Source organism: Aulonocara stuartgranti (assembly GCF_965226115.1).
Source record: "Aulonocara stuartgranti genome assembly, chromosome: 8".
Classification (NCBI taxonomy): domain Eukaryota; kingdom Metazoa; phylum Chordata; class Actinopteri; order Cichliformes; family Cichlidae; genus Aulonocara; species Aulonocara stuartgranti.
This window is the reverse complement of record NC_138959.1, coordinates 16,669,040-16,695,503: the sequence shown is the minus strand read 5'-3', so window position 1 is coordinate 16,695,503 and position 26,464 is coordinate 16,669,040. Positions and strand designations below refer to the sequence as shown.

The 26,464-nt window shown below is 40.7% G+C and overlaps 3 protein-coding genes and 1 long non-coding RNA gene across 6 annotated transcripts in view; 3 read left to right on the top strand and 1 right to left on the bottom strand.

The window, feature by feature from the left end:
- Positions 1-17: 17 nt before the first annotated feature.
- Positions 18-8,918, top strand: LOC309713568 (uncharacterized protein). The gene is made up of 6 exons (XM_082545299.1): positions 18-288; positions 2,644-7,932; positions 8,011-8,218; positions 8,344-8,423; positions 8,514-8,611; positions 8,717-8,918. The coding sequence occupies exons 1-6, from the start codon at positions 235-237 to the stop codon at positions 8,778-8,780; spliced, it is 5,793 nt and encodes a 1,930-aa protein (XP_082401425.1). The 5' UTR covers positions 18-234; the 3' UTR covers positions 8,781-8,918.
- A 1,003-nt stretch (positions 8,919-9,921) lies between these two features.
- Positions 9,922-16,125, top strand: LOC309712820 (uncharacterized protein). Its single transcript, XM_082543943.1, has 8 exons — positions 9,922-10,132; positions 10,620-13,473; positions 13,644-13,689; positions 13,853-14,002; positions 14,488-14,577; positions 14,718-14,837; positions 15,596-15,667; positions 15,902-16,125. Exons 2-8 carry the CDS (start codon positions 10,729-10,731, stop codon positions 15,949-15,951), a joined length of 3,273 nt encoding a protein of 1,090 aa, XP_082400069.1. The 5' UTR covers positions 9,922-10,132; positions 10,620-10,728; the 3' UTR covers positions 15,952-16,125.
- Positions 16,126-16,728: 603 nt separating this feature from the next.
- LOC309712821 (eukaryotic translation initiation factor 3 subunit C-like) overlaps positions 16,729-26,464 on the top strand; it is an 11,676-nt gene continuing 1,940 nt past the window's right edge. The window contains exons 1-16 of one of the 2 annotated variants that reach the window (XM_082543945.1): positions 16,729-16,819; positions 20,118-20,232; positions 20,324-20,389; positions 20,487-20,676; positions 20,769-20,894; positions 21,122-21,176; positions 21,761-21,870; positions 21,990-22,144; positions 22,262-22,397; positions 22,682-22,785; positions 22,983-23,124; positions 23,321-23,446; positions 23,604-23,697; positions 23,898-24,085; positions 24,225-24,485; positions 26,014-26,205. In XM_082543945.1, the coding sequence (XP_082400071.1) occupies positions 20,138-20,232; positions 20,324-20,389; positions 20,487-20,676; positions 20,769-20,894; positions 21,122-21,176; positions 21,761-21,870; positions 21,990-22,144; positions 22,262-22,397; positions 22,682-22,785; positions 22,983-23,124; positions 23,321-23,446; positions 23,604-23,697; positions 23,898-24,085; positions 24,225-24,485; positions 26,014-26,205 (2,040 nt within the window). In that variant the 5' untranslated portion in view covers positions 16,729-16,819; positions 20,118-20,137. Of the gene's footprint in view, positions 16,919-20,117; positions 20,233-20,323; positions 20,390-20,486; positions 20,677-20,768; positions 20,895-21,121; positions 21,177-21,760; positions 21,871-21,989; positions 22,145-22,261; positions 22,398-22,681; positions 22,786-22,982; positions 23,125-23,320; positions 23,447-23,603; positions 23,698-23,897; positions 24,086-24,224; positions 24,486-26,013; positions 26,206-26,464 lie in introns of both variants that reach the window. The other variant, XM_082543944.1, reaches the window with a different exon arrangement.
- The window catches only part of LOC309712825, a 10,314-nt gene continuing 7,246 nt past the window's right edge, over positions 23,397-26,464 (bottom strand). Inside the window, exon 5 of one of the 2 annotated variants that reach the window (XR_014278385.1) lies at positions 23,397-23,481. This is a non-coding gene — a long non-coding RNA (uncharacterized lncRNA). The remainder of the gene's footprint in view (positions 23,482-26,464) is intronic. The other variant, XR_014278386.1, reaches the window with a different exon arrangement.

Here is a 26,464-nt window from a genome sequence, read left to right as displayed (position 1 = left end):
CCCGGACATATGTCAGTTCTAGGGGGAGGAAGTGAACGGCCACTAACAGCTGATGTGTTTCCATCCTGGACGCGCTTGGCTGCAACTTTCTGTTGACTTTCTGCCTGGTTGCAAAGACCGCTTAGGGGGGGGGAAACTAAAGTGACACAGTGCTTTGGTTTGTCCATGATTTTTTTTTAATAACGAGAACGTCACGTCAGATGGTCAGAGAGTGACCAAGGAGGAATCGTAAGGATGGACCCTGAAAGTCCCGTGTCCCGCATGGAGAGAACTTTGTGGACAGTCTGGGTGAGAAGCCGTCATCGTTTCAATCCAAACCTGTAACGAAACGAAAGATTTGTGTTTTAAACTTTTAAGTCCGTCAAACGTGGATGTAAATAGTCTCTCTTCCTGTGTGTCAGTGGGTCTCTCTCTCTCCACGCATATCCGCCTACGTTATAGCAATGTCTCTGCTTACCCCCTCCCTTTCTCGGGGAGAGGGAGAGAGGGGGGGGATGTCTGTGAATCACTGGCATGTTCACGTCCAAGACAAAGAAGTCTTCTCCATGCTTATTTGAACCTGGGCAGTAATTCTTCAAAAGTAAAAACATTAAGTGCAAATCAAAGCTTAACAGTTCAAAGAAATCTTTTGTCCATCTCTTGGAACAGCTTCTCTGTTTTAGACAGAAGCCTTTATTAACTGTTGAAACCTTTTCTCCTTCAAAGTGCACATTAACCTGCTGGATGCTGATTGAGAGATTATGATTATAGATCACAGCAGACGTTTGAGATCTGATTGCTCTGTTGGTCATCAGCTGGAGACTGTCTGCAGTTCTTTCTGAGAACTGATCCTTGTAATATGTGCGCTCCTTGCAGTTGCAGCATTAGTGAGATTCCTCACAGTGCATCCCGGAGCGCAATGACTGTTTGAGACTGTTATTACACAGGAGACAGTCTTACAAACAGGAAACGCAGGTGTACCATTTACTGGGTTTAAATTTCAGAGTCCTGCTGTTATTGTTGTTCACTTCTGCTAGGGTGCACTGATTTATGTTTCCTGTTTGGGGATTTTGTTTGTTTGGGTTTTTTATTTTCATCTATCACAGCCATAGACTTTGGAATTATCTGTCTGTCCATGTTAGGATTTCCCGCTGGTTGCCTGTTTTTTTAAAACACACGTTGAAACTAATTTAAACTACTTGGCTTTTAACCCAGAATGATAGTGCTGTGTTCTTACTTTGTCTTCATCACTGTTTTTATTGTTTTATTGCTGTGCCATGCTTTGCTGCTTCATACAGCACTTCATGAAACTCTGTTTTTTAGGTTAGATTAAAATATAATTGGATTGGATGTTTAATTATTTCACATTTCTGGTAGTGATGAACCCACATCAACTAATAACAGTTCGCATGACATCTACAAAAAAAATTCAGCTCCTTTCATCTCTTTATTTTGGACTCACATCTGCTTTTAAACCACTCTCGCTTCTCTCATCAACCTGCTTTTCAGACGTGGCAGGTAGTTATTGTCACAGTTTAGTCGCCTGACAGCTGGTCTCGATAGCCATTGTGACACTTGGTGATATACAATGAAAATAAACAGATTCTGATGTTTTAAAGCCTGTTTCACCAGTTTGAACAGGTGACCCATATTCTGGAGGCTTGAGTCTCCTTTCTAGGTGCTTGGGTTTGAGTCTGCTTACTCACACTCCTTCTTCCCACTTCTGAGTCTATTGTGTGCACTTCTGTGTCCAATAAAGGACATGATGCCCACAAACAAATCTTAATACAATCAAACTACTTGCTGGTGAAGTGTGTTCACCAGCAAGTAGTTGGTGAACAGTGTGCACCAGCTACAACAGACAAATATGGGGAAGTTGGAGATAAAAGAAACAGCTAAACAAAGAAAATATCATGAGATCCTCAAAAAGACATAAGTTGAAATAAATGTAGATGTTTCTCAGCGTAAACTAAATGCTTTATGTTTGCCATGTTGTATTTATAAAATGTTTGTGTTTTGGTCAATCCTGTAAAGAATGGACCATGATTTTTATTTTCTTTTTTTAACAGGAGTGTTTGTTGGACATCTTAACAAATGAAACAAAAATAATACAAATAATTCTTATTCTCATTTTTATGCAATTCTTTCATTTGTTTGTTTGTTTGTTTGTTTGTTTGTTTGTTTGTTTGTTTGTTTGTTTGTTTTTGGGGGGGTGGGCACTGACAGGGTTAAAGTCTATTACATTGAATTTTTCTTTTTACTTTAATACATTAGCAGCTAATGTAACTTATAATCAATGAAGTCAGGATTCCATGGAGGCTGGTCAGGTTCTTCCTGTTCATGGCTGTGTTTTGTGCATGGGAGTATTGTGGTGCTGAAACAGGAAAAGACTTCCACGAAGTTTCTGCAAAGCTGGAAAGAAACTGTTGTGTAAATAGCCTTGAATGCAGTGACACTAAGAGTCTTTAAATGCTACTTGTGCATCTTTAAAAAAAAACAAACCAAAAAAAACATGGGCTATACAAACTACCTGGAATGACTGAAAATAAATCAATGCAGGGAAAACAAATATATTCACACTTTTGTCTTTTGTTGGATTTTATTGATGCTGCAAATTAAAGTGTTACATAATGCAAATTTCTTTTTCCTTCCTTTTTTTCTTAGTACTACATAACTGGAGCTGTAAACAGATTCATCAGGCCACAGCCCGCTGACACTGTCAACAATGACCCAAACACAAATCAGGAATCTCCAGCTGAAATCAAGCACCCTCCCTCTGACTCAACAGAGGGTGACAGTAGCAGAGAAGGTGTCGAGGAGGAGCAGCTTGTCGCAACATCCTCTCTGCTGAGCTCGTCTCGCCCTGTTGTCAAATGGGAACTTTGCACCACAGAAATCGACTTAGGGGTTGATGAAGAAAACATGCAGTACAAAACCCAGCTGAGAAAAGTCGACGAGAGCAAAGAGGATGGTGAGGGCAAGAGAGAGGAACAGCGTGACAAGACAGGAAATGATCATTCAAATGATTCAAGAGCAAAAGAAGACGAACGACACACGATGGGGATCGAAAAAATGCCCACTTGTGCAGGACTTGCAGGGCCTGGAAATGATGAACATGAACATGCCGCTTCTGGACCACAAAATTTGTCCGAGGTTGCAACATGCCAAGAAACAACTGAGGAGGAAACTGATGCTGAGAATGCAACAGTGAGATTAGGGTTGCCCGGTGATCATCCAACAAAGGAGGAAAAAATAAAAGAAACCCAAGTAAAAGGAGAAAAGGATCAAACCCATGATAAAGAGAAGGAAGACCTTGAAGCAGAAGACACTTTGAGAAAAGAAGAAAATGATGATAAACTGCGCAGTGAAGATGAGCGAGAGTTAAAAGCAGAAAACACTGAGGTAAAAGCATGCATAGCTGCAGGTATAAGTCCAGATGATATGGATCACATGCAGAAAGGAAAGGGAGAGGTAAAGGAGCATGATGCAGTGTTATTGGATGATCATTCAGGAAGGGAGGAACTTGTTAAAGAAACCCGGCTGAAGGAAGAAAATGCTAAAGCAGATCATGAAAAGGAAGAAGATTCAGAAGCAGAAGCCACTGAAGTAAGAGAGGAATATAACAACATGCACTGTGATGATGACAATTTGGTAGCAGAAAACAACGCGTTCAAAGTATGCATGACAAAAAGTCCAAAAGAGGAGGATTACGTGCACGAAGGAGAAGGAGAAGTACAAAAGATTGATACGGTGACACCAGATCATCATCCAAGAGAGGACCAAATTATCAAAGACACCCAAATAAATGAAGAAGATGATACACTTCATCATGAAGAAGAGCGAGATTTAGAAGCAGACCCAGAGATAAACGTGTATCGAAGTATCAAAGATATAAGTCCAGAAGATCAGGCTCATACGTACGAAGGAGAGGCAGAGATACAGAAGAATGATGCAGTGACACTGGATGATCATCCAAAAGAGGATAAAATTACTGAAGAAACTCAATTAGAAGAAGATGATAAAATGCAGCATGAAGATGAACAAGATTTGGAAGCAGAAGACACTGAGATAAAAGTGTGCATTAGCACAAGTTTAAGCCTAAATGATTATGATAATGATCACCTGCAGGAAATAGAGTCTGAAGTACAGAAGAATGATGCAGTGACACTGGATGAACATCCAAGAGAGGATGAAACCAAAGAAACCCAGTTAGAGGAAGAAGATGATAAACTGCAGCATGAAGATGAACAACATTTGGAAGCAGAAGACACTGAAGTACCAGAAGAAGATGAAAAAACAGACTATGAAGATGAACAGCAGTTAGGAGCAGAGGGCACTGAGGTCCAACTGTGCATAACTACAGATATAAGTCCAGTACTGGATGATCACAAGCAGGAAACAGAGGCTGAGTTACAGAAAACTGATACAGCGACACTGGATGAACATCCAAGAGAGGATGAAAGCAAAGAAACTCAATTAGAGGAAGATCATCCAATAGAAGATGAAATGTTCAAAGAAGACAACTTAAAGGAAGAAGATGAAAAAACAGATCATGCAGATTTCGAAGCAGAAGACACTGAGATAAAAGTGTGCATTAGCACAAGTTTAAGTCCCGATGATGATGATAACCATCGCCTGCAGGAAATAGAGTCTGAAGTACAGAAGAATGATGCAGTGACACTGGATGATCATCCAAGAGAGGATAAAATTACTGAAGAAACTCAATTAGAAGAAGAAGATGATAAAATCCAGCATGAAGATGAACAAGATTTGGAAGCAGAAGACACTGAGATAAAAGTGTGCATTAGCACAAGTTTAAGCCTAAATGATTATGATAATGATCACCTGCAGGAAATAGAGTCTGAAGTACAGAAGAATGATGCAGTGACACTGGATGAACATCCAAGAGAGGATGAAATTACTAAAGAAACCCAGTTAGAGGAAGAAGATGATAAAATGCAGCATGAAGATGAACAAGATTTAGAAGTAGAAGACACTGAAGCACCAGAAGAAGATGATAAAACAGACTATGAAGATGAACAGCAGTTAGGAGCAGAGGGCACTGAGGTCCAACTGTGCAAAACTACAGATATAAGTCCAGTACTGGATGATCACAAGCAGGAAACAGAGGCTGAGTTACAGAAAACTGATACAGCGACACTGGATGAACATCCAAGAGAGGATGAAAGCAAAGAAACTCAATTAGATGAAGAAGATGATAAACTGCAGCATGAAGATGAACAAGATTTAGAGCCAGAAACTGTTGAGGCAGCAGACGACAATGATAAAACCGACACTGAGGTGAAAGTGTGCATAGGTACAGATGTAAGTCCAGAAGAGGAGGCAGAGGTACAGAAAAATGATGTAATGACACTGGAAGATCATCCAATGACAGATAACATTAAAGAAACTGAGTTAAAGGAAGATGATAAAATGCAGCATGAAGATGATCAAGGTTTAGAATCAGAAGCCTGTGATATTATGCTACAACTGGACTCTCAAAATGTAATCAAGTCAGAGGAGAAAACAAGTCAAGCTGAAAATCAGCTCTCAGCTTTTGGAGACCAGCCAGATACATCAGTGGTTATGCTCACTGTTATCACAAAATCTTATGCAATGACTCATAGCAGTGAAAATGATGAAGGTGAGAAAGAGAAGTGGGTTGAGACAGAGCGGCCTGCCGTCAACGAGACAACAGAAGTGCCAGATCTGGACGAGAACATCGGAACAGAAGCAGAAGACACTGAAGGAGAAAATCTTTTAACTGAATATGATTTATCCGGTAAAGAAGCTGCACTGAAGACTGCTTCACAGCTGCACACAGCTGGATTCACAGATGAATACGAGGAGGATATGAGAGTCCCAGGAGTGCAGACCAAAACTAGGCAGGCCGGTGTGACAGTAACAGATATTTCAGAAGAGAGACTCATTGATCAAGACCAAGAAAAAGAGGAGAGCGTCTCCAGTGAATCCTACACCGGAGAATTTTACAACGAAATTATAGATTCAAGCACCTCAGTTACAGTAAAGCCCAAAGGCGAAACGACGCAGGAAACAGACGAAGAATTTAAAAACACTCTCCCGGGGATCAGTGAAGGCCAGTGTGCCGTGCTGCAGGAACTAAATACTCCAACGTGTGAGGAAATTCAAGAGGGAGTTTCCAAATATAACAATGAGCTTCGGAGGGCCGATGAAAATACAACACAAAGGTTCCTGGAAGCAGGAGATTGCGAGGAAATCCCGGCAACTCAATTACCAGAAGAGGTGGAGAGCGGAGATCAGGAGAGCCTTGAAAACAGTGACTGCAGGACTGGAGCTGACCATTTACTGCTGAAGGAGTCCATGGAAGACAAACAAGAAAGCAAAGAAGAGACTGAGACGAGCTTTGGTTTGTTTGTGGAGGAGCACGAAGGCACACCGGACCTTGAACTAGAGGCAGAGAGCAAGCTTGTTGAAGGAGTAATTCAAGAATCGGGACTTGACAAAGAAGAAGGAAAATTACTGACAAGTTCAATGAAGACAGAGGTGACTGGAACACATGTTGGTTTAGTGGACGAGACTGAAAGGAGATCAGAAGGGCTGCATGATGGTGGCAGAGGATCTACAGGAGGTGAAACAAGAGAAGCGGTTGCAGCAGCAGAAGTGGTTGGATTCGTCATTCAGGAGTCATTAGCAGCCATAAAGTTGGATCAAAGCATCAGCAGACCGTTAAGTTTACAAGAAGACACGAGTGAATATGGGTTTGTGAGACCCTTAGCTGAAACTGAGCCTATATCCGTTGATGATACCTCTGTTGAAATGCAAGATAAAGCCATTGAAAAAGAAGGAAGGGGTTGTGAAGATGAAGAGGAGGAAGCAGAAAATGGAATCCAGACCTTAAATGAAATGGATTTACAGATAACTAAAGAAACTGCAGGTGAGCTAATCACAGAAAGAGGAGACAAAGAGATTCCTCTGAATGCAGAATTGGAAATATCTCAACACTCTGAGACTCAGGAGATAAACAATCAGTCGCCACACAGAGCACTTGAGATAAGTGAGACACAAATAATAGTAGCTGAAACAGCTGACGAGCCCAGACCAGAGGATTTGCCAGTGACGTCATCAGAGGAAAAAGGCAGTTCAGTCAGTGGACATCAAGACGTAATTGATGAAGAAATCCTTGACTTGTGGATTGAGGCGGTGATGTCAGAGGACACTGATGAGATTAGACAAGAAGAGCCCAAGCCAGGGCAGCTATTGGACGCCAAAACAGACACTTTAAATGAGGGTGAAATATCAACAGAGAATGAGAAAGTGTCACTAGCAGAGGCCATTTGTAGGGAATCTGAGGCAGTAAGTGACACAGAAATGTCTTCATCAACTGTGGAGTCTGGATTTTTGGACCAGTTTCTCAGTGAATCGTGTATTCTGAGTAGTGAGACTCAGCTGCTGAAATCAACGAGCACTGACTCACTCCAGGGGATCCATGAGCTGGTGGCTAGCGTGTCCACAGACATCTTTGGAGTTATCGGACAGCCTCAAACTCAGGACTTACTGACAGAGGAATCAGCCGAGACAGAGAAAGAATCGGTCGCTGATATAGAAGCTCAATCACATCTGAACCAGGAATCTCAAGAAAAAGCAGAAGAAAGAGCTGAAACATTAGAGACTGAAAGTGGATCACGGAAAGCGTATGAGGATGTTGAAGAAGCAGATGTAACAACAATGACAACACAGAGCTCTCCTTCGCATGACAAGAAGGTAGAAGCTGAGGAGGAGCATCTTGAGGTAACCGCGTCTGATTCTTCAGATGAACTCAAACCTGCTGAGTCTGAAGAATCTGAAAGTGACTCACAAAGTGAACCTGAGAAGGACACACTGAATAGACCACAGCCTGCACATTCATCCTTATTTCCTGTGCTAAACGAGGCCCAGGTAGCAGAAGAGCCAACAATCGAATATGAGAATAAGGTATTGTTTCTATATGGCATAAAAAAAATTTTGATTAAAATCAAACAATGTTCATAACAGACTTTTGGGGCATTACAGGTGGATGGCCCTGTGCTGGACTTTGCTGTGCAAAGGTCACGAATTGCTGTTAAGAACCCTCGTGTAAGGCCACCTAAAAATCCCCGCTCCCTGCTTCATATGCCCTCGGAGGAACCCACACCCACACCTACACCATCTTCACGTTTGCCGGTCAAACTCCCTGGAGGTGTGCCTTTAGGAGGCATAGGTATTGGAATAAAACTCCCTGGTAGGTCACTCATGATACATGAATCCCAATATCTTAGTCTTGATAGTCTATTAAGACTTTCTCTGGTCTTTATATCCTGTTATTTTCACAACTTCCAAATAATTTCACACGTTTGCTTTTCTTAGGGCTCGGTGCTGGATTTCCTGTTTTAAAAAAGACACAGCGGGCAGTGAGAGACGAAAATACCCAGGAAACAGTGTCACAGGTACTGCTAAGAGTGTTTAAATACCTGGTTTTTTTTCCCACTTAAGTTAAGATATATATATGTATCATTAAAATGACGGAATTACCACAGGAACCTGAAACAAAGCCAGAGGAGAAGAATGACGCTCCCCCACAGGAGGAGGAGGAGGCACCGAAGAAGCCTAAATGGATGCCACCAAAACATCCCGGGTAAGGATGGCAAAAGGGGGGGGAAAAAAACAGTCACCAGAAAAGACACGTCCTGTTTCTGACTTTTTAAAAATTTATTTATTTATTTTTCTTCTGTGTCCACAGAGGATTTGGAAATCCCCTGATGGCAGAGCTAAAGACCAAACTGAAGAAAACACCAAAGGAGTGAGAAGCTCAATGGCTGTGTGCAAATACCTGAATGTAATAAACATATGGTTTTAATTTTGTGTACTGAGAAATTGTTCTTTATGTCCCCTACTTGTTCAATGTAATTTGTAAAATAAAGATAAACTTTCTTGCATGAAAACAGTGTTGATACAATTAATCTCAATTTAAAAAAACAAAACAAAACAAAGAAACACGAGTTCCCTTGTATGAGCAGTCACGAAAACATTTCTTCTCCAAACTGTTCAACCTGAGTTGCCACCCTAATAAACTCATTTCTAACCCCTACTCTATTTCTTTTCCTAAATGTCTATTCAAACATGGTAGAACAGTTTGAATTGACATACCTATCATGCACGGTGTAGAAAACTAAAGGGGAATCTAAAAAGAAACAGATCAGAGAGCTGCGCACAATGTTATAATGAATACTGTTTTAAACCTCCTGGAGCAGTGGTATCAATCATAATGTCTGGAAGCCAAAATCGCCACGACAAAGACTTCAATGCAGCCCACTGCATTGACAACTTTTGTACAACTTTTCCTACTGATAAAGAGCTTCACCCGCAGTACACTAAAGTAATCAGGTGACACATTTAATCGTTTAAATGACAGGGAAGTTCCTTATACTATAAAAATGTATGTGTTTTTACAGTGTGTGCATGGTTAAAAAGGAATTAAATGACAGAAGCAGTTAAATGCTATTATATAATCATTCAGACATTTCTGGGGGTTTTTTTTTTTTTTTTTGGGGGGGGGGGGGGGGGGGGGTTGTTTTTTGTTATTTGTCTTTTTACAGTGGTGCCAGTGAGCTTTTTCTATAATTTTACATATGTATTTCTTCTCGTTTAAGCCCAAATAGTCATACTGGCACATTTCTTTCATTTGCTATAGCTGCATTTTTTTCTATGATGTAGAAAAACTGAGACATACTGTTGAAATTGCATTCCTTTTTTACATTAAGATGGATTACATGTGTAGTCAACCTTATTTACACACTGATTGAAAGGAGCGTTTCACTGGCCCAGCCCACTTAAGCACACTTTAAAGGTCACGAAATGTTTTCAAAACAACGTTAGATGGCACTGTAACGCTATCGTCTGTGCATGAACGCTAATTCACGATTAAACACAGAAGAAGAATCCTTGCGTTATGATTGGTGTAAACCATCCAATGAGCGTGAAGGAAACTGACATTTTGAACTAGACAGGCGCTTCGTTGGTTAACAAGATAAACGTTTCAGAGTTTATGCTGATATTTATTTTGTAGTATCCGTGTTTGTCTTATCAAACCAGAATCTCGTTGAGACTAAAACAGTTTCACATCTATAAACATCCGCTAAGAAGTTCGTGTTTACAGGTAAGCAGAGCTGGTTCCGTTCTTCTAACAAACGTTACAAGGTTTTAGCTATGCTTGTTCAAGATGATCTCGTGTTCCGAGCATTACATGAATGAAATAACTATTTATCGTAAATATGACATAGTAAACAATCGGAAAGCAACGTTTTCCAACCTAAAACCGCCGTAACTCTACGTTACAAACCAAATCTGTGTTCCTAAGCTATGATGTTGCTGTATGCGTTACCTAATCTCTAGTTTTACTGGTTTAAAATAAATTGACATGGGGTTTTTTTTTTTCCCCTTTGGGGGGTGTAACATTAGAAACTCAGCACAAGTTGAGATTACATGGTCGTCCGTTACTGTCGGTGCTAAATTGCATTTTGATTTTGCTGTTTTAATATCTAGTTTGTATAAATAAAATAGCTGTAAAATAATTCAGCAGTGAGACATTTTCATTCAGTTGCCTACATAAGCCAATGAAGTCATGCTCTGTTTTCTTATTTTAGGCACAGGGAGTCTGAGACAGCTGATAATATGTGTGGAGTCTGAGTATTGCCCTCTGTTTTAAATAAGAAGCCCTTCATTTATTCTGTGAGAGAAGAAGCATCACCATCCATGGCCAACAAACCAACTGGGCGAGGCTTATACATTCGGGAAAATCCAGATGCCGATGAGTGCTGTGAAAACATTCCACCCGGGGGCACTGTTAAAGCTGGGACTTCTAAACTCAAATGGCCCCATGAAGAAAACAAGCCTCTTCCTGACACCTGCACCTTTTCAACCCCTGCTCCAACAGGCAGCAAGCCAAAGTCACGGATTTCTTTCCAGTCTGCTCTGACACCAATTTTAAAATACTTAAATATCGGCAACAAATCTCCAGAAAGTTCAACACATGAAAATAATCATCGTCAGACACTTTCTCTTTTCTCCTTTGGTGCAGCCACAGCAGATTGTCAAAAATCAACAAAAGGTTCTGTCCAACAGTTAAACTCAGATCCCCCTAGTAGCTATTCTGGGCAATTATTCAGTGACATGGATGGTCCTGTGTCCTTTCTAGGTGACGAATGCTTGCCAGAAGTGACCCTATTTGATTCTATGTGTGATTCTACCATACAGCTTACTAGAAATGACTCCCCTGCTCCTGACAGCGCACCTGCAACTTCTGCAAGCACAAGCCCTAAAATAAATATTCCTGAAATTCATCCTCCTGATCTTTCACAACATATGGCAACAACAGAGATTACAGACCCAGATGTCAAAATGATTGATGCCTCTCAGAACAAGCATGCTCCGGTCCCCTGGCTGATACTTGACAAATTCTTGCCAGAAATTACTCTCCTTGATGTTACACGTGATTCACCATTATCATCAGGAGAACAGACCACCTCCATGGATGTGACTCAGGCTCTTCCTCCGCTTGATTTGAAACGCGACAGGTCTTTTAATGGAATGGAAAGTGGAAAAATCGCGGCACAGCCTAGCAGTTCAGATGTCATCTCGGGCGAAAAATTGCTAAGTACAAGTGTACAATCCGACAAGTGTGTGGGGGAAAGCACAGCAAAAACCTCTTTGGATATTACTATGGGAAGTGTTTTGGAAAATAGCAAGTCTTCATCAGAGCCCAGTGAATGTAATATAGAGACGAGTCAAGCATCGGCAGGGGATACACTTGGGAAAAATCCTGCTAATGTTACTCGAGAAATAATATCTTCTAGTGACATACCTGCAGACTCTAATGTGGAGTGCAGTGCTAATCAAAAAGTTACCTCAGAGATCCGGGAAGAGCCTGTGGAGTTTTCTGATAAACCTGAAGCTATCATTAAAGACCTGATTGCCAGCCATGAAGCAAAGTCAGCCAACGAGCCCAGTGGACAAAATATGAAGATGAGCTCAACATCACCTGATGATACATTCAGCAGTCAACCAGCTAATGTTACACATGACACAACCTCGTCCAATGACACGTCAGCTCAGAGTGTAAGGTCTACATCGAATATGGAGTGTAGTAGTAGTCAAAAGGACGCCCCCTCAGAACTTGTGGAATCTTGTCACAAAGTAAACGATGAGTTGAAAAACTATGCGACACAGCCAAACCCAAAAGCATCAAACTCCGGGAATGGAACATTTAATGTCGTGCAGGCCGCTGATCTGAGCGTGTCTAATGATTTAAATACTACTGCTTCAGTTTCCCACTTTCAGAATAAGACACTTGATCTTCCTCCATTTAATGTAAGCTGCACCAAAGATGGGACTTCAGGTCAGGCAGGTTTTGGCACCACTGAAACATCCCCCATCACAAATCAAAATTGCTCATCTTTAAAGGAATGTGCTCCATTTGCTGTGCAGAACGCCACCTTTGAAAAGCATTCTCTGCATAAAAGCAGTGGCAGCACAGTATTAGGGGAAGACCTCAAGAACAACACCTTTGATTCTCAACCACCTTCCAAGAAGAGCGACACAATAACTTTGTTGGAAACGGTCCAGAGTGAAAGTAGCCAAATTTCTTCAAAGCCTAATAGCACAAAAACTCTGACAGAAATGAGCTCATGTGACGGTCACCAAAGTGCTTCCAAGCCAAATGGAACAATAACTTTATCAGAGGTGAACCCGAGTGACGATCACCACAATACCTCCAGGCCCAATGGCACCATAACTTTGTCAGAAACAAGCTCATGCAACATCCGCCCGGGGTCTTCAGACAAGCCCTCCACACCTGAAGTCAGTAATCTAACCACCAGCCCTAAAGACAACAATATTGACATTGCCCCTGATCTATCAAAGCATAATGTTACGACAGATGCTAAGGACCATAGTGGCAAGGAGGTTGAAACCCATGATGACGCTTCTGGCAGTGGTAGCTGTGAGACTAAAGATCTTTCAGGTCTGCCTGTGGTGGGCGGGCTCTCCGATTCTTTAAACCGTCAAAGCTTTGGTACAGTGAACCTCAAAGCCAAGTGTTTCAATTTGGATGACACCCTGGATTTAAAGGCAGACTGTTTGATTACTTCAACACCAATGACTAAATGTACAATGTTCAACTTGAACACTGAGCAAGTTGAGGGCTTACACCTAGCAGTACAGAAGAAGCTGTACACAGATGGTCCCAGGAAGCCAGCTGATCAGGTGCCATCAGACCCATCAAACCTTGTCTGTGACCGTAAAACATTCTTGAAACAGCCAGCTGCTAAATCCCTTTGCCCTCCCCCAAAAGCTGGAGCTCAGCTGATGAAATCAAAGTCACATTCCTCAATTCCAGCCAGGTTGAATACAGTGGCATCCAACTTACCTACGAAAAGACAAAGAACCCAAGCTGAAGCTTCAAGAAACACTGCTGCCACTGCCCCTGATGCACCCCAGGGGGTAGGACTTAAATGTTTGCAAAATGTTGATATTACCATCTGAGAAAATGAACACAGGTTGAACCTATTAGTTATTATTTGTTCCATTTTATTTTGTACTGATTAAAAGCTGTACATCCATGTACTGACAGTCTGTCGTTAACGTCCTCTTTTCGTGTGTGTGTATTTAAGACCACAGGAGTAACATCCTGCTACAACCTGCGTGCTACAGCAACAGGTAGGAAGTGTATACCTTTGTTTTTAGATAGGTTTGCATAGGTCCCAGTTTTGTTATTCCCATAATCATGTGTTTAATAACCTCAGTGTAACTATGTACTGTATCTGTGTGTTCGCACGGTGCGTCCGGGGCATCTCTGTCTTCCCCTTTGTACCAATACCAGGATCCAAGCTGCCCGCTTGTGGCTCACAAAGATCGCAGTTTAGTGGAATCTCATCAGGGATCCAGAGAGCTACTATGTGTCTTAGGCCACCTTTAACAAGAAGCAGTACAGCAATTTCTTCAAGTACCGACAAGCTCTGTGGACCTACAGGTACTCACACATTTGTCAAACTGTATCTGTACATTAGAAAGTTTCAATTTGCCCTCACTTCAGATACACAGTAAAGTTGCCTTTCTTCTGATACTCGAGGGGGGAAAAAATTGATAAAAATGCAGCTGATGCCAAACTTCTATGTGTTTTCTGGTTTAATATTGCCTTCTTGTTCTTGAGTGTAACTAGTGGTTTTACACCTCATTGTAAACTCTCTGTATTTCCATTTATAAATGGCTTCTCTTGACTGGAGGTCTTGACAATGATCCTCTACTTCCTCCAGCGTGTTGTGGACTTTGGTAGATGTTGTGAAGTTGTTTTGTTTTTAACCATGGAAATAATTCTGTGATCATCTGCTTTAGTTGTCTTCTGTGGTCTTTCAGGCTTTTTATAGAGAAGGAAATTACTGTAGAAATGTATCTGATTTTTGTGAAAGATGTGTTCATTTATTTTTCTGTAACAGTTTCTCCTTTTTGTCTACATAGCAACTAACCCTGTGACCAAGACTTCACAAGCAAAGAAGCACCCTCTAACCAGAGCTGACAGTTTGCTAGTGTCAAAGAGGAAGAAAATGGGTAAATAAATAAGAAAATCATGCTCTAGTATTGCAGCCTTTTTAACAGCTTTGTTTGGTATTTTTGGTATTTGCATGAAGCTTGAAACCTAAGTGTAAGTGTACAGTCATGTAGATTTTTCTTTTTTCCACCCTTTGCAGATGCTTCTGATCCATGCAATAGTGTCGGAGCTCCAGTATCTGCCAGTGATGCTACAAACAAAGCGACAATCCTCAAGCAGCCCAGTAAGAGAGCTTTGCCTGCCAAAGCTCAAGGAGAAGGTATGTTGGAAATTTACTGGAATTTCTGCACTTGAAACTTGTGACATGGTTTGAACTTTATCTAAGTCACAGGTATAGAACAGTACTTCACTGTGTTTTCTAAAGATAAACTAATCAGTGCAGATTTCCTGATATGCCAAAGGGTTTGTTGGCTTTTTCCACTAACTGTTGGGCAGTTGGCCAAAGTTTGATGTGATTTATGCTGCTGAACAGCTTCACGAGCGCAGTAACCTGTAGTGAACTCCTGTGGTGCTTTCATGCTTTAAGAGGCTGCAGTGCCAGCATGTATGAGTGAACCCTCAAAAGCGTGTAATGCTCCCAACAGAGCCAGGCCCCTGAAACAGCCTGGAATCAGCAATAAAGCACCACTACCTAAAACCCAAATCCACACTAAGTTGAGAGTGCTGAGGAGACAAGTCTCAGCTGTGTAATTTCTAGTGGACTGTTGGTACTCAGAACCAATTTGGTTGTTTTGTGTTTATTAAAATCACGTGTTCATGTTGTCTGAAGGTTACTTTTACTCTGTGTTGTTATTATTATGTGTTAATTGGATTTTAATTTCATGTCATACAATTGTGAACATTAAACGACAACAACAACTAACACAAGATTGTTAAGTCCTATGTATTCATACAATGTCCCAGTATATCAATTGCTATTTAAAGACAATGGTGAAAATAATTAGCATGGACTGTAAATTGTGGGCGTTACAATTTCCCATTTGTCCTCTTTAATTAATGATGCAAACTGTTTTTCAGGTTGCGCAAAATGTGCTGAGCTTGAAGAACAACTTAAACTGATATCAGAAGAAAACACAAGGCTGAAAGAAGGTATCAGATGGCCTGTTACTGTGGTTATATGGGTCTAAATTGTAGAAATTATTAAGAAGTCAGGAGACATTACAACTTGAAGAATTTGGACTTTACTCAATCAAATCATATCATATACTCAGTATTATCAAGTGATCCTCTTTTTTTTTTTCCTTTTTGGTTATGTTATTTATGTTACACAAGCAATCTTTTATTGTAGGAACATAATTAAGTTTTCCTCTTTTTCTCTTCTAGAGTTGCTGAAATACACTAAACAAGATGTCCCAGTGAAATCCCGGTGTTAATACTTTAAAGCATATCTGCTGTTTTTAAATGTTAATAATTACGTAAAATAATTTACTCACTAAAGTAGAAATGTTTTTTGTTTTTTTCTATTTTGCAGTGAGGATGAGATTTTGTCTGTTTGTGTGTTTAACATTACACTGTTTATTTTAAACTCTAATAAATTTAATAATATGTGTTGGTCTTTCATTTGGTTGGTCTAACACTTTGGAGAGTGCTCTGCTGGGAGGACACATTTGAACACCTTTTTTTCAGTATTTGGAAATTTCAGTCTTTGCGATTTAGAATTACTGTACTCAAATACTGATACTCATTGTCAAGCTGCCGGGTATAAATAAAACATCAGCATATTCAACACGCATAGCTACTGGCATTCCACCACTGAAATTAAATATTGTATAATAGATTAATATTCTATTGTTAAAAATATTGAATTTCCAGTGAAACCCTGTGACTTTGGATATCTTTATCTCAGGTTATTCAACACACTGGTATATCTCCATAAATACAAGAATACGGTGTAGGCAAATATTTACCATGCACTGCGATTTAAAAGCAAGGTTTTCCAATACAATATTATATAAAGGTAGAGTTGTTAAAACTTTACCCGTATGTAATGCTTTCACTGTTACTTTTGTCCAGTTTTGCTGGTGTAATCCCTTTCCTCGGAAGCAGTGGTGAACCAGCTAAGGAAAAAGTGGAGACCAACGATTCGTTTTTTTCTCCAAACTCCCGTGAGAACAACAGAATGGGATTTTTAAATGCACTGTTTCAGCCGCTGAGTGGCGCTGTGAGCGGAGAGCCTTCAGTGCTGCGGACTATTCACGTTGTTGATCATCAGAGTACTTCCTGTTCTGACGAAATTGCCCGGTAAGAGTGCTGCACGCATTTTCTTTTCCTTCGACAAGAAAACTGGATTTTTAAACAGCTCAAACTAAACACCGCGGAATAACTTTTACTAGGTTGTAGGTGAGTTTAATTCACTAAGTGTGCGACTTTTTTGTATTTTCGTTTATTTGCCGTGAAAGCATTCTGGGTAAGGCGTGTAAGCCCAACTGCAACTTGGTTTTCATTTCTTTTGTCGACTGTAATCCAGTCTGTTTGCTAGCATTAGGCTAATATTCTGCGGTATAGACGCATTTAAGTGTCAGCACTATAAGGCCGGTGGACGTTTTTCTGGAAAATAATTAAAACATTTAAGTTTAAAAACTGCCTATATTTAAACTGCTATAAATAACTTGTTGGTCTATAATATGTGAAACATATATCAAATGTATCACTCATGAATGATATCAAGTCATCTTGAGCGACAAACAACATTCCTCTAACAAGGTAGAAGCCGCAATCAGTTTTTGGCAATGACTTTTATAAATCCTGTATTTTCGCAGTTAAAAAAAATTCTTGTTGACTTTAAAAATGCCTCTTTTAAGAGTAATCTGGCCAAGAGGACAGCTGAGATTGCAACAAATACAACAATAGTTCTGTAAACATATTTTAAGTGGACAAAAGGGACTTGATTGATTATAATGTAAGTACAATAACACAGTTATAATGATACTTGAGAAACGGGTATTTTTTTAAATTTTATATATAACTCCTTTGTAATACCTGTTCACCAAAGTCTTTTTAGCAACATACCTAACTATATTACACATAAAAAATACACGGAAACATTGGAAATCAGTTTTTGGCAGGCAATCAGTTTTTGGCACAACACCAGTGTTTCAGATTGACTGGTGATGGTCAAACAGATGTGTGGCAAACTTGCTTTTCAGGAGCCGCTACCGATAAACCAGCAAAAGCATCAAACTCCGGGAATGGGACATTTAATGTCATGCAGGCCGCTAATCTGAGCATGTCTAATGATTTAAATACTACTGCTTCAGTTTCCTACTCTCAGAATAAGACACCTGATCTTCCTCCATTTATTGTAAGCTGCACCAAAGCTGGGACAGGAACTTCAGGTCCGGCAGCTTTTGGCACCACTGAAACATCCCACATCAAAATTGCTCATCTGTAAGGCAATGTGCTCCATTTGCATCCTCTGCATAAATGCAGTGGCAGCACTGTATTAGGGGAAGACCTCAAGAACAACACTTTTGATTCTAAACCACCTTCCAAGAAGAGTGGCACAATAACTTTGTTGGAAACGGTCCAGAGTGAAAGTAGCCAAATTGCTTCAAAGCCTAATAGCACAATAACTGACAGAAATGAGCTCATGTGACGGTCACCAAAGTGTTTCCAAGCCAAATGGAACAATAACTTTATCAGAGGTGAACCCGAATGACAGTCACCACAATACCTCCAGGCCCAATGGCACCATAACTTTGTCAGAAACAAGCTCGTGCAACATCCGCCCGAGGTCTTCAGACAAGCCCTCCACACCTGAAGTCAGTAATCTAACCACCAGCCCTAAAGACAACAATTCTGAAGTCGTCCCGATCTATCAAAGCATAATGTGACACAGATGCCAAGGACCATAGTGGCAAGGAGGTTGAAACCCATGATGACGCTTCTGGCAGTGGCAGCTGTGAGACTAAAGATCTTTCAGGTCTGCCTGTGGTGGGCGGGCTCTCCGATTCTTTAAACCGTCAAAGCTTTGGTACAGTGAACCTCAAAGCCAAGTGTTTCAATTTGGATGACACCCTGGATTTAAAGGCAGACTGTTTGATTACTTCAACACCAATGACTAAATGTACAATGTTCAACTTGAACACTAAGAAAGTTGAGGGCTTACACCTAGGAGCACAGAAGAAGCTGAGGATGCAGAACACATTGAGCGATCCACAGCTAAGGAAAAGCCTTATCTGCAGTAACTTCATTCAGCAACCTGACTTTAGATAAATTACTCTGACAACATAGTTTTTCTTTCAGATTGAATGCACCTGCTGTGGAGAGTGGTACCGCACAGTGTGTGTTGACTTTTCTTGTGCAGAGAGCGATTACAGATGTAATCTGGTTGTAGGCTATGGCAGTTGGCCACAGGTGGCAGCAGTGAGCTGTTCTCCATTTGAGACTGCTCCAGCTACTATGTGATACGTCAGTGGATCCAGCTACAAAATAGAGGTCATATGTAATTTGGGGAAATTAACTTATGAATATTCTTAACTTAGAAAGTTGACGTTTTAAAATGAACTCACCTAAAAACTCCAAAACACATGACACACCAACTGGCACACAAGAGTTACTCACTTTCACAAGGTCTACTTAATCACACTGACTCTATTGCTTACTAATTATTGTCTAACTGCTGTACATTTACTGTATGTCCTATCTCCTCACAAATGTTTGTTAAATTAACCAAACAGTTCTCGCTAGCTGTGCTAATCAGTTATCCCATCATTTCAAATGTTTTTCAGAGAAAACACTATGAGACTATGATAAGAGGATGTGATGTTGCAACACCAGTCAAGGATTAATGTGTAATGTTTGCTGGAGACATATTTCTTTGTTATGGAAAAAAATATTAAAATCATTATGAGCAATAGGAGTGCTAATTTAATTTTGGTACCATTTTATTTAGTTTAAAGGTTTATTTGCGAGATCCACAAGAACAAAAAACAGTGAAAGTTACAATTATATTGTGCATAAAATTATAATTCAAACATGGTAATAGAGCCAGGTGCAGATGTGTCAGAAGTTGATCTGACTGTAGGCTATGGCACTTGGCCACAGGTGATGCTAGTTGGCTCGACTCCATTTGAGTGCACACAAAGCAAACTGCATGCTTTATTTGTGGGGCGAAAATGCTGAAATTGGAATAATAAAATGTACGAGGGGAACAACAATGAAGACATGATTCCCCAGATCATTGATTCTTGTCCTGTAAACAACATCTGCGTGGTGACGTTTATTTGCCGTTTTCGCAGTCGCCTCGTGAGAATATCGCCTCGTGCATGAGAATATCACCAGGTAAACTCAAGACAGTTAATGTTTTATTGTTGAAGAGTAAGAAGACTTTGTGTTTAAGGTAACCTCACAAATGTCAAGGACGAAATATTCAGTGTGTATTTGCTGGTTTGTTGGTAGTGGCTCCTGAAAAACAAGTTTGGCACACATCTGTTTGACAGTGAATATCTTTGTCAGCTGAATATGTGCTGGTATACCACACGTAGAATCTGGAGCTGCATCTCTGTAATACCACTCATTACTTTGTATTTCTCTACAGATTGACAGCATCCTTCAGCAATGTCTCGATTCTTTGCCAGGTCTGACAGTGAGTCAGAGGAGTCCTCATCTGACGATGAGATCACTGATAAAGCACCCGGAGCCACTTTCAAGCAGTAAGTGAAACTTGGAATAAATCTCATCACAAGCTCATCACACACATTGTTCTTCCTGTAAAGATCTGACTTGTGCACTTGGTTTTCACAGGTCGCTGCTTCTTAGCGACGATGAGGAGGACACAAAAAGAGTGGTGCGCAGCGCCAAAGATAAAAGGTTGGTGTGGTATTTTTAAAAGGTCACAACTTTAAAGTCTATACAAAATTTTGCCCCTTTTTTCTTTCTTTTGACTAAATTTATTCTTGAATCTTAGGTTTGAAGAGTTGACGAACCTCATAAAGACTATCCGCAACGCTATGAAGATTCGAGACATGTCCAAGTGTCTGGAGGAGTTTGAGCAGCTTTGTCGAGCCTTCCTTAAAAGCAAGAATATAGTGGATAAAGAGGGTATTCCTCCCTTCTATATCCGCCTTCTGGCTGACTTGGAGGACTACTTGAACCAGGTTAGTAGCTTGGACAAAAAATTAAACTGCAATTTAATGATTTAATTGTCATTGTGTTTGTCCTAATCAAATACTTAACATTATTTTTACAGCTTTGGGAGGATAAAGAGGGGAAGAAGAAGATGAACAAGAACAATGCAAAAGCTCTCAGCACCCTGCGTCAGAAGATCCGCAAGTACAACAGAGACTTTGAGTCAGAAATAGCAGCATACAAGGAGGTAAAGTCAAAGACTAAATCTTCATGTTTATTTTCTATGCATTATATGAATCTCTGGGGGGGGGGTGTAAACTTAGGTCTCATCAGATCTGTTCTGTGGTCAAAAGACTGTCAATGTGCTGAGCAGCTTCCTTCTGGTGTTATTTAATCTGGTGTATTAGAATTTATACGAATTTCAGCCTTAAAAAAAGCAGTTATCAGAATGTCTTGTCTCTCTCTCCCTGCTAGAATCCACAGGAGTCTGCAGATGAGGAGGAGGAGGAGAAGGAGCCAGAGGACTCTGGTGAGCTGGTTGTTTATACAGGTTATGTGTAAAGGATTCAACCCGGAAAGCATAGGATTCAATAGGGGCATAGGTGAAATGTGTCTATGTGTAGTGCACGTGTCAAGTCTCATCATGAGTGATCAATCATTCTTGTACATCAACCTGTAGGCTGCCAGTGAAAATGGGCTTATTAAAAAGGACTGTTGAAGGTCCAGCTCCATGATATATTATACATTATACATATATTATACAGAATCTGAAGTTTAACTGCAAAAACTAAGCTGATTTTAAAAGTTTGTTCGGTTGAAACTTTTGACTGTTTTTAATCTACTCAGAAGAAACTCCAGCAGCAGATTAATCAGTTATAACTAATGAAGTTTAGAATGTTTTACGTAAATTATGAAGTTTACTTTGTACATTATTACTTAAAAACTCAGTTTAAGAGTTTTTTTGCCCCCTTTCATTACTTCATTCTGTGCTTCAGTCAGTCACATTTTCACGTGCTGTACAAAGATTAGCTGCAAATGATGAGATGATCAATGTGTGTTGGTGCTGAGGGGAAAGGAGCCAGCATCGTCTGATTTGTCTTTTTGGTCCACAAGGCTCGTCCTCTGACAGTGAAGGAGAGGTGTCATCAAAGTCCTTCTTGAAGAAAAAGCCTGAGGCGCCTTCAGAAGCCACCGACCGTTCTCAGACTGCCAAGGAATCTGAGGTAAGAGGTCATTTAACTAAACTACAGCAAAAGATCTGGTGGGAAAGACAAAATACTTGCACAGTTTATTTGAGAGGATGCCTGAGCTAAGATTTTGAGTTTTTCCCTTCTCTCAAAAGGATAAGTCCTCTTCTTCTGATGAAGATGATGATGATGATGATGATGATGGAGACTGGAGCCCAAGCGACTCAGACAGCAGGAGTGAAACCTCTGATAAGGAAGAAGAAAATGCCTTAAAGAGGAAGCGTCTTGTGACCTTCCTCAAAGTTAAAAGGTCTAAATACTTTGAATATCTGTTCAGACACTTTTTTTAGATTTTAAGTCAAATTTTACTGCAGAGAGAGTCATGTAGAGTGAATGTGTTGTTACCAAACACTGCGTCTGTCCTCAGGTCCCAGGACACTGAAAAGCCTGGAGTCAGGAAGGAGGAGAGGAAGAAGAAGCCCAAACAGAAAGAACAAATTGAGGAGGAGGCTGAGGAGGAAGGAGGCTGGGAGAAGGTTAACAGAGGAGTACCTCTGGTTAAGGTAAAGAACAGATGGTAATATAAAACTGTTTGGACTTGATGCCGGCCGGACAAGAATAGATGCACCGGTGCTGCTTCTTATTTTAGTTTAGCTTGTTTGTGTTTCAGTGCCGACGTGTTCATTTATAGTAATGACAGTGATAAAATCAACATGCAATTGTCTGGCTAATTTAACAAAATCAATGACTGTAAAAAGAAAAACTTGCCTCTAAGAGTTTATTCAACACGTTGTTTGTATTTTTAATTTTAAGTTTGTTTGTTTTTTCCCCCATTGCGACCATTCAGGAGAAACCCAAAATGTTTGCTAAAGGCACCGAGATCAACACAGCGGTGGTGGTGAAGAAGCTGAATGAGATCCTGCAAGCAAGAGGCAAAAAGGGAACAGACAGGTACGACTGCATTTATCACTAAAGCTTAAAAATATATATTTTAAAAAAGTTACGTATTCACACGACTGTTGATATCCAGTCAATGTAAAACCAGGCGTGTCATGTGGAAGTATGTCCAGTATATGAATTTCAGAGAAATTCTTCTCCTGAACAAATCCTGACTCCTTTTTTTCTTTTTTCTCCTCCCTCACTGACAGGGCGGCTCAAATTGAGCTATTTCATGCTCTGGCAGCCATCGCTGCAGAGAATAACTTGGGCCAAGGTATCCTGGTCAAGATCAAGTTCAACATTATTGCCTCCTTGTACGACTACAACCCCAACCTGGCAGCCTTCATGAAAGTGAGTGACACTGCTTTTAATTCTTACAGTATCAACAAAACCAAAAGGGTTCCTGTGATTTACTGTAGTGTTTCATGTTACATGAAATATCTTAAAATTGCAAGTCATCACAAAAATTATTTGTGCTGTTTAACATTTTGGATTGAAAAGAATGAGTTCCTGAGTTATGGTTCTTCTGGCTTGTCTCCTTTTTTAGCCTGACATGTGGAAAAAGTGTCTGGATTGTATAGATGAGCTGCTGGACATTCTCTTTGAGCACAACAACATCTTCATTGGAGAGAACATCGCAGAGGACAGCGAGAATCTGGCCGTCTCCGATCAGGTGATCCCACTCATCCACCCCAAGCAATCTGTGGACTTAAAGAAAGAAAGCAGTTTAGACTAATAAAACACTCACATAGCTGTTGAACTGTCTGCATTTGTATCAACTGTCTTGTGAACTATGGGCTGGTATTCATTTCTTTGTGTGTATTTGTTAGCCTTTCAGGGTGCGCGGATGCATCTTAACCCTGGTAGAAAGGATGGATGAAGAATTTACAAAGATCATGCAGAACACTGATCCCCACTCTCAGGGTGAGTGGTGCCAAAACCTGAGTGACGATTATTAACTGCTGTGAGGGTGAATGTGTTAGGACTGTAAATGTGGATTAACGGGTTGCAATCTAAAATGTGGGATTTACATCACCCTTGAAATTTGTATTGCTGTATTTGCTGCTCACATGGATGTATTTTGCTTATTCTTTCCTCTCTTTTTTTTTTAAATCTTCCTTCAGAATACGTTGACAATCTCAAAGATGAGGGCAGGGTTTGTGGCATCGTTGACCGGCTGCTCACCTACATGGAGAACAAAGGCTCCACAGAAGAAATTTGCCGTGTCTACCTGCGCAGAATCATGCACACCTACTACAAGTTTGACTACAAAGCTCACAGACGCAGCCTGGGCCTGCAGGGAGAGACCAAGGTGAGAGACGGCACTGTGCAGAATCAGAACTTTCTTTTCTTGACAAACATCTGCATCATGATGCTATTTTTATGATGTTTAATGAAATGTTATGCATAAGGTGTAAAATGGTGTGCTGAAGTGTTTTTCTGTTGTGTAGTCCGAGCAGGACCAGGAGGAGAACAAGGAGGAGAACAAGGAGGAGAACAAGGAGGAGAGCGAGGGAGAGGACAGCGCTGTGATCATGGACCGCCTCTGCAAGTTCATCTACGCCAAGGATCGCACCGACCGTATCCGTACCTGTGCTATCCTCTGCCACATATATCACCATGCTCTGCACTCACGCTGGTACCAGGCACGTGACCTGATGCTGATGAGTCACCTGCAGGACAACATCCAACACGCTGACCCACCTGTACAGGTAGGCACTCGTAATCATTATTTCTTCATATCATCGTCATCATCATAGTTTATTTATATAGCACTTTAAAAACACACAAGGCTGACCAAAGTGCTGAACAATAGAAATATAAGAGATACAATAAGAATAATAAATACGATAAAATAATAAACATAGCAAAAACAATAAGTATAAGTAAATACAAGTCAGTTAACCACTGAGTCAAAAGCCAGCGAATAAAAATGCATTTTTAATCTGGATTTAAAAACCAGCACTGATGTTGATTATTAATATAATAATAATAATAATAATAATATAATATAATAATAATCTTCGAGGAAGATTATTCCAACGCTTTGGAGCCACGATAGAGACGCTCGGTCTCCTCTCAGTTTCAGCCGTGATTTGGGGACTTGGAGTAACGGCTGCTCAGCTGACCGGAGCGAATGAGTGGGGACATAGGGCTTCAGCAAATGAGACATATGCAGGTGCCAGACCATTTAAGGATTTAAAAACCAATAAAAGAAATTTAAAATGAATCCTAAATTCAATTGGAAGCCAGTGAAGGGAACCCCAAACCAGAGTAATGTGCTCAAATTTCCTTCTACCAGATAAAACCATGCCGCAGCATTCTGTACTAGCTGCAGGCGTGTCAGAGTGCCCAGTCCAACCCCTATTATTAGGTTATAAACGCATGGATAACAGTCTCCAAGTCACGCCTTGAAAGAAAAGGTTTAACCTTCGACAGACGCCTGAGTTGATAGAATGATGATTTCACCACCCCATTCCCGTGGCCATCAAAAGTAAGTGCAGAGTCGATTTTTAACCCACGATTGGTAATCGAGCTCTTCAGGTGAGGGGTCAGAGCAGCAAGGTCAACATCAGGGATATCAGAGGAACGATTCGGGCCAAACAGAATTGCTTCCGTTTTACGTTCATTAAAATTTAAAAAAGTTTAGAGCCATCCATGACTTAAAATCGCTAAGGCAATCAAGCAGGAGTCTAATTGTGGAGCTATCAGAACGACTGAAAGAAAAATAAAGCTGGCAATCATCAGCATATAGATGAAATGAGACTTTGTGTTTACGAAAGATTGCACCCAGTGCCAGGAGATACAACGAAAACGGTAATGGCCCAAGAATAGATCCCTGTGGTACACCCCATGGCAGAGGGGCCACAGAGGATGATGATGAACCCAACTTAACACAGAAGCTCCTGTTTGAGAAATATGATTTTATCCACAGGAGTGCCAAGACAGAAATGCCCACACAATGCTGTAATCGAGAGATCAGCAGGTCGTGATCCACTGTGTCGAATGCAGCAGTCATATCTAGAAGTATAAGCACTACGTGTTTACCGCAGTCCGTCGCTACCAGAATATCGTTCATAACCTTTGAGAGCTGTCTCTGTGTTATGAAACGGCTTAAAGCCGGACTGAAAAACTTCAAACATTTGAGAGTTATTTAGATAATATGAACGTGTTCTGACTCTAACTATTAGTTGTATATACAGATCGCCTGTTTTAACCATTTTCCCCTCCTCCTACCAGATCCTGTACAACAGAACAATGGTCCAACTTGGCATTTGTGCATTTAGGCAGGGCATGATTAAAGATGCCCACAATGCACTGCTGGACATTCAGTCCTCTGGCCGTGCCAAGGAGCTGCTGGGTCAAGGTCTGCTCATGAGGAACATGCAGGAGAGGAATGCAGAGCAGGAGAAGATTGAAAAGCGAAGACAAGTAAGTGCTGTCTGACCAGAGCAGTTAACTCTAACTAACATGTTGGTTTCTCTGTCAGTGTTGACCTGCTTGTAACCTGGATTTACTCTGTGAGTGAGTGAATTTTTGGGCCCCTTTCTCACAGCTGCAGGACAGATTTCCAGAAGATTTCATACAATTGTTCATGTGCACTTGGTGACTAGTTACTTTTTTGTTTTTTCCCTAAATGGGCCTTGACCTCACATTAATGTGCCAACTATTCCATGGTGTCTCCAGCTGC

Excerpts from the sequence above, each read along its gene's own strand:
- LOC309713568 (XM_082545299.1), top strand. The coding sequence starts at position 235 with ATGGACCCTGAAAGTCCCGTGTCCCGCATGGAGAGAACTTTGTGGACA. Across the intron at positions 289-2,643 it reads GAACTTTGTGGACAGTCTGG|TACTACATAACTGGAGCTGT; the intron begins GTGAGAAGCCGT and ends TTTTTTTCTTAG. Across the intron at positions 8,612-8,716 it reads ATGCCACCAAAACATCCCGG|AGGATTTGGAAATCCCCTGA; the intron begins GTAAGGATGGCA and ends CTGTGTCCACAG.
- LOC309712820 (XM_082543943.1), top strand. The coding sequence starts at position 10,729 with ATGGCCAACAAACCAACTGGGCGAGGCTTATACATTCGGGAAAATCCA. Across the intron at positions 14,003-14,487 it reads CAAGCTCTGTGGACCTACAG|CAACTAACCCTGTGACCAAG; the intron begins GTACTCACACAT and ends TTGTCTACATAG. Across the intron at positions 14,578-14,717 it reads GTCAAAGAGGAAGAAAATGG|ATGCTTCTGATCCATGCAAT; the intron begins GTAAATAAATAA and ends CACCCTTTGCAG.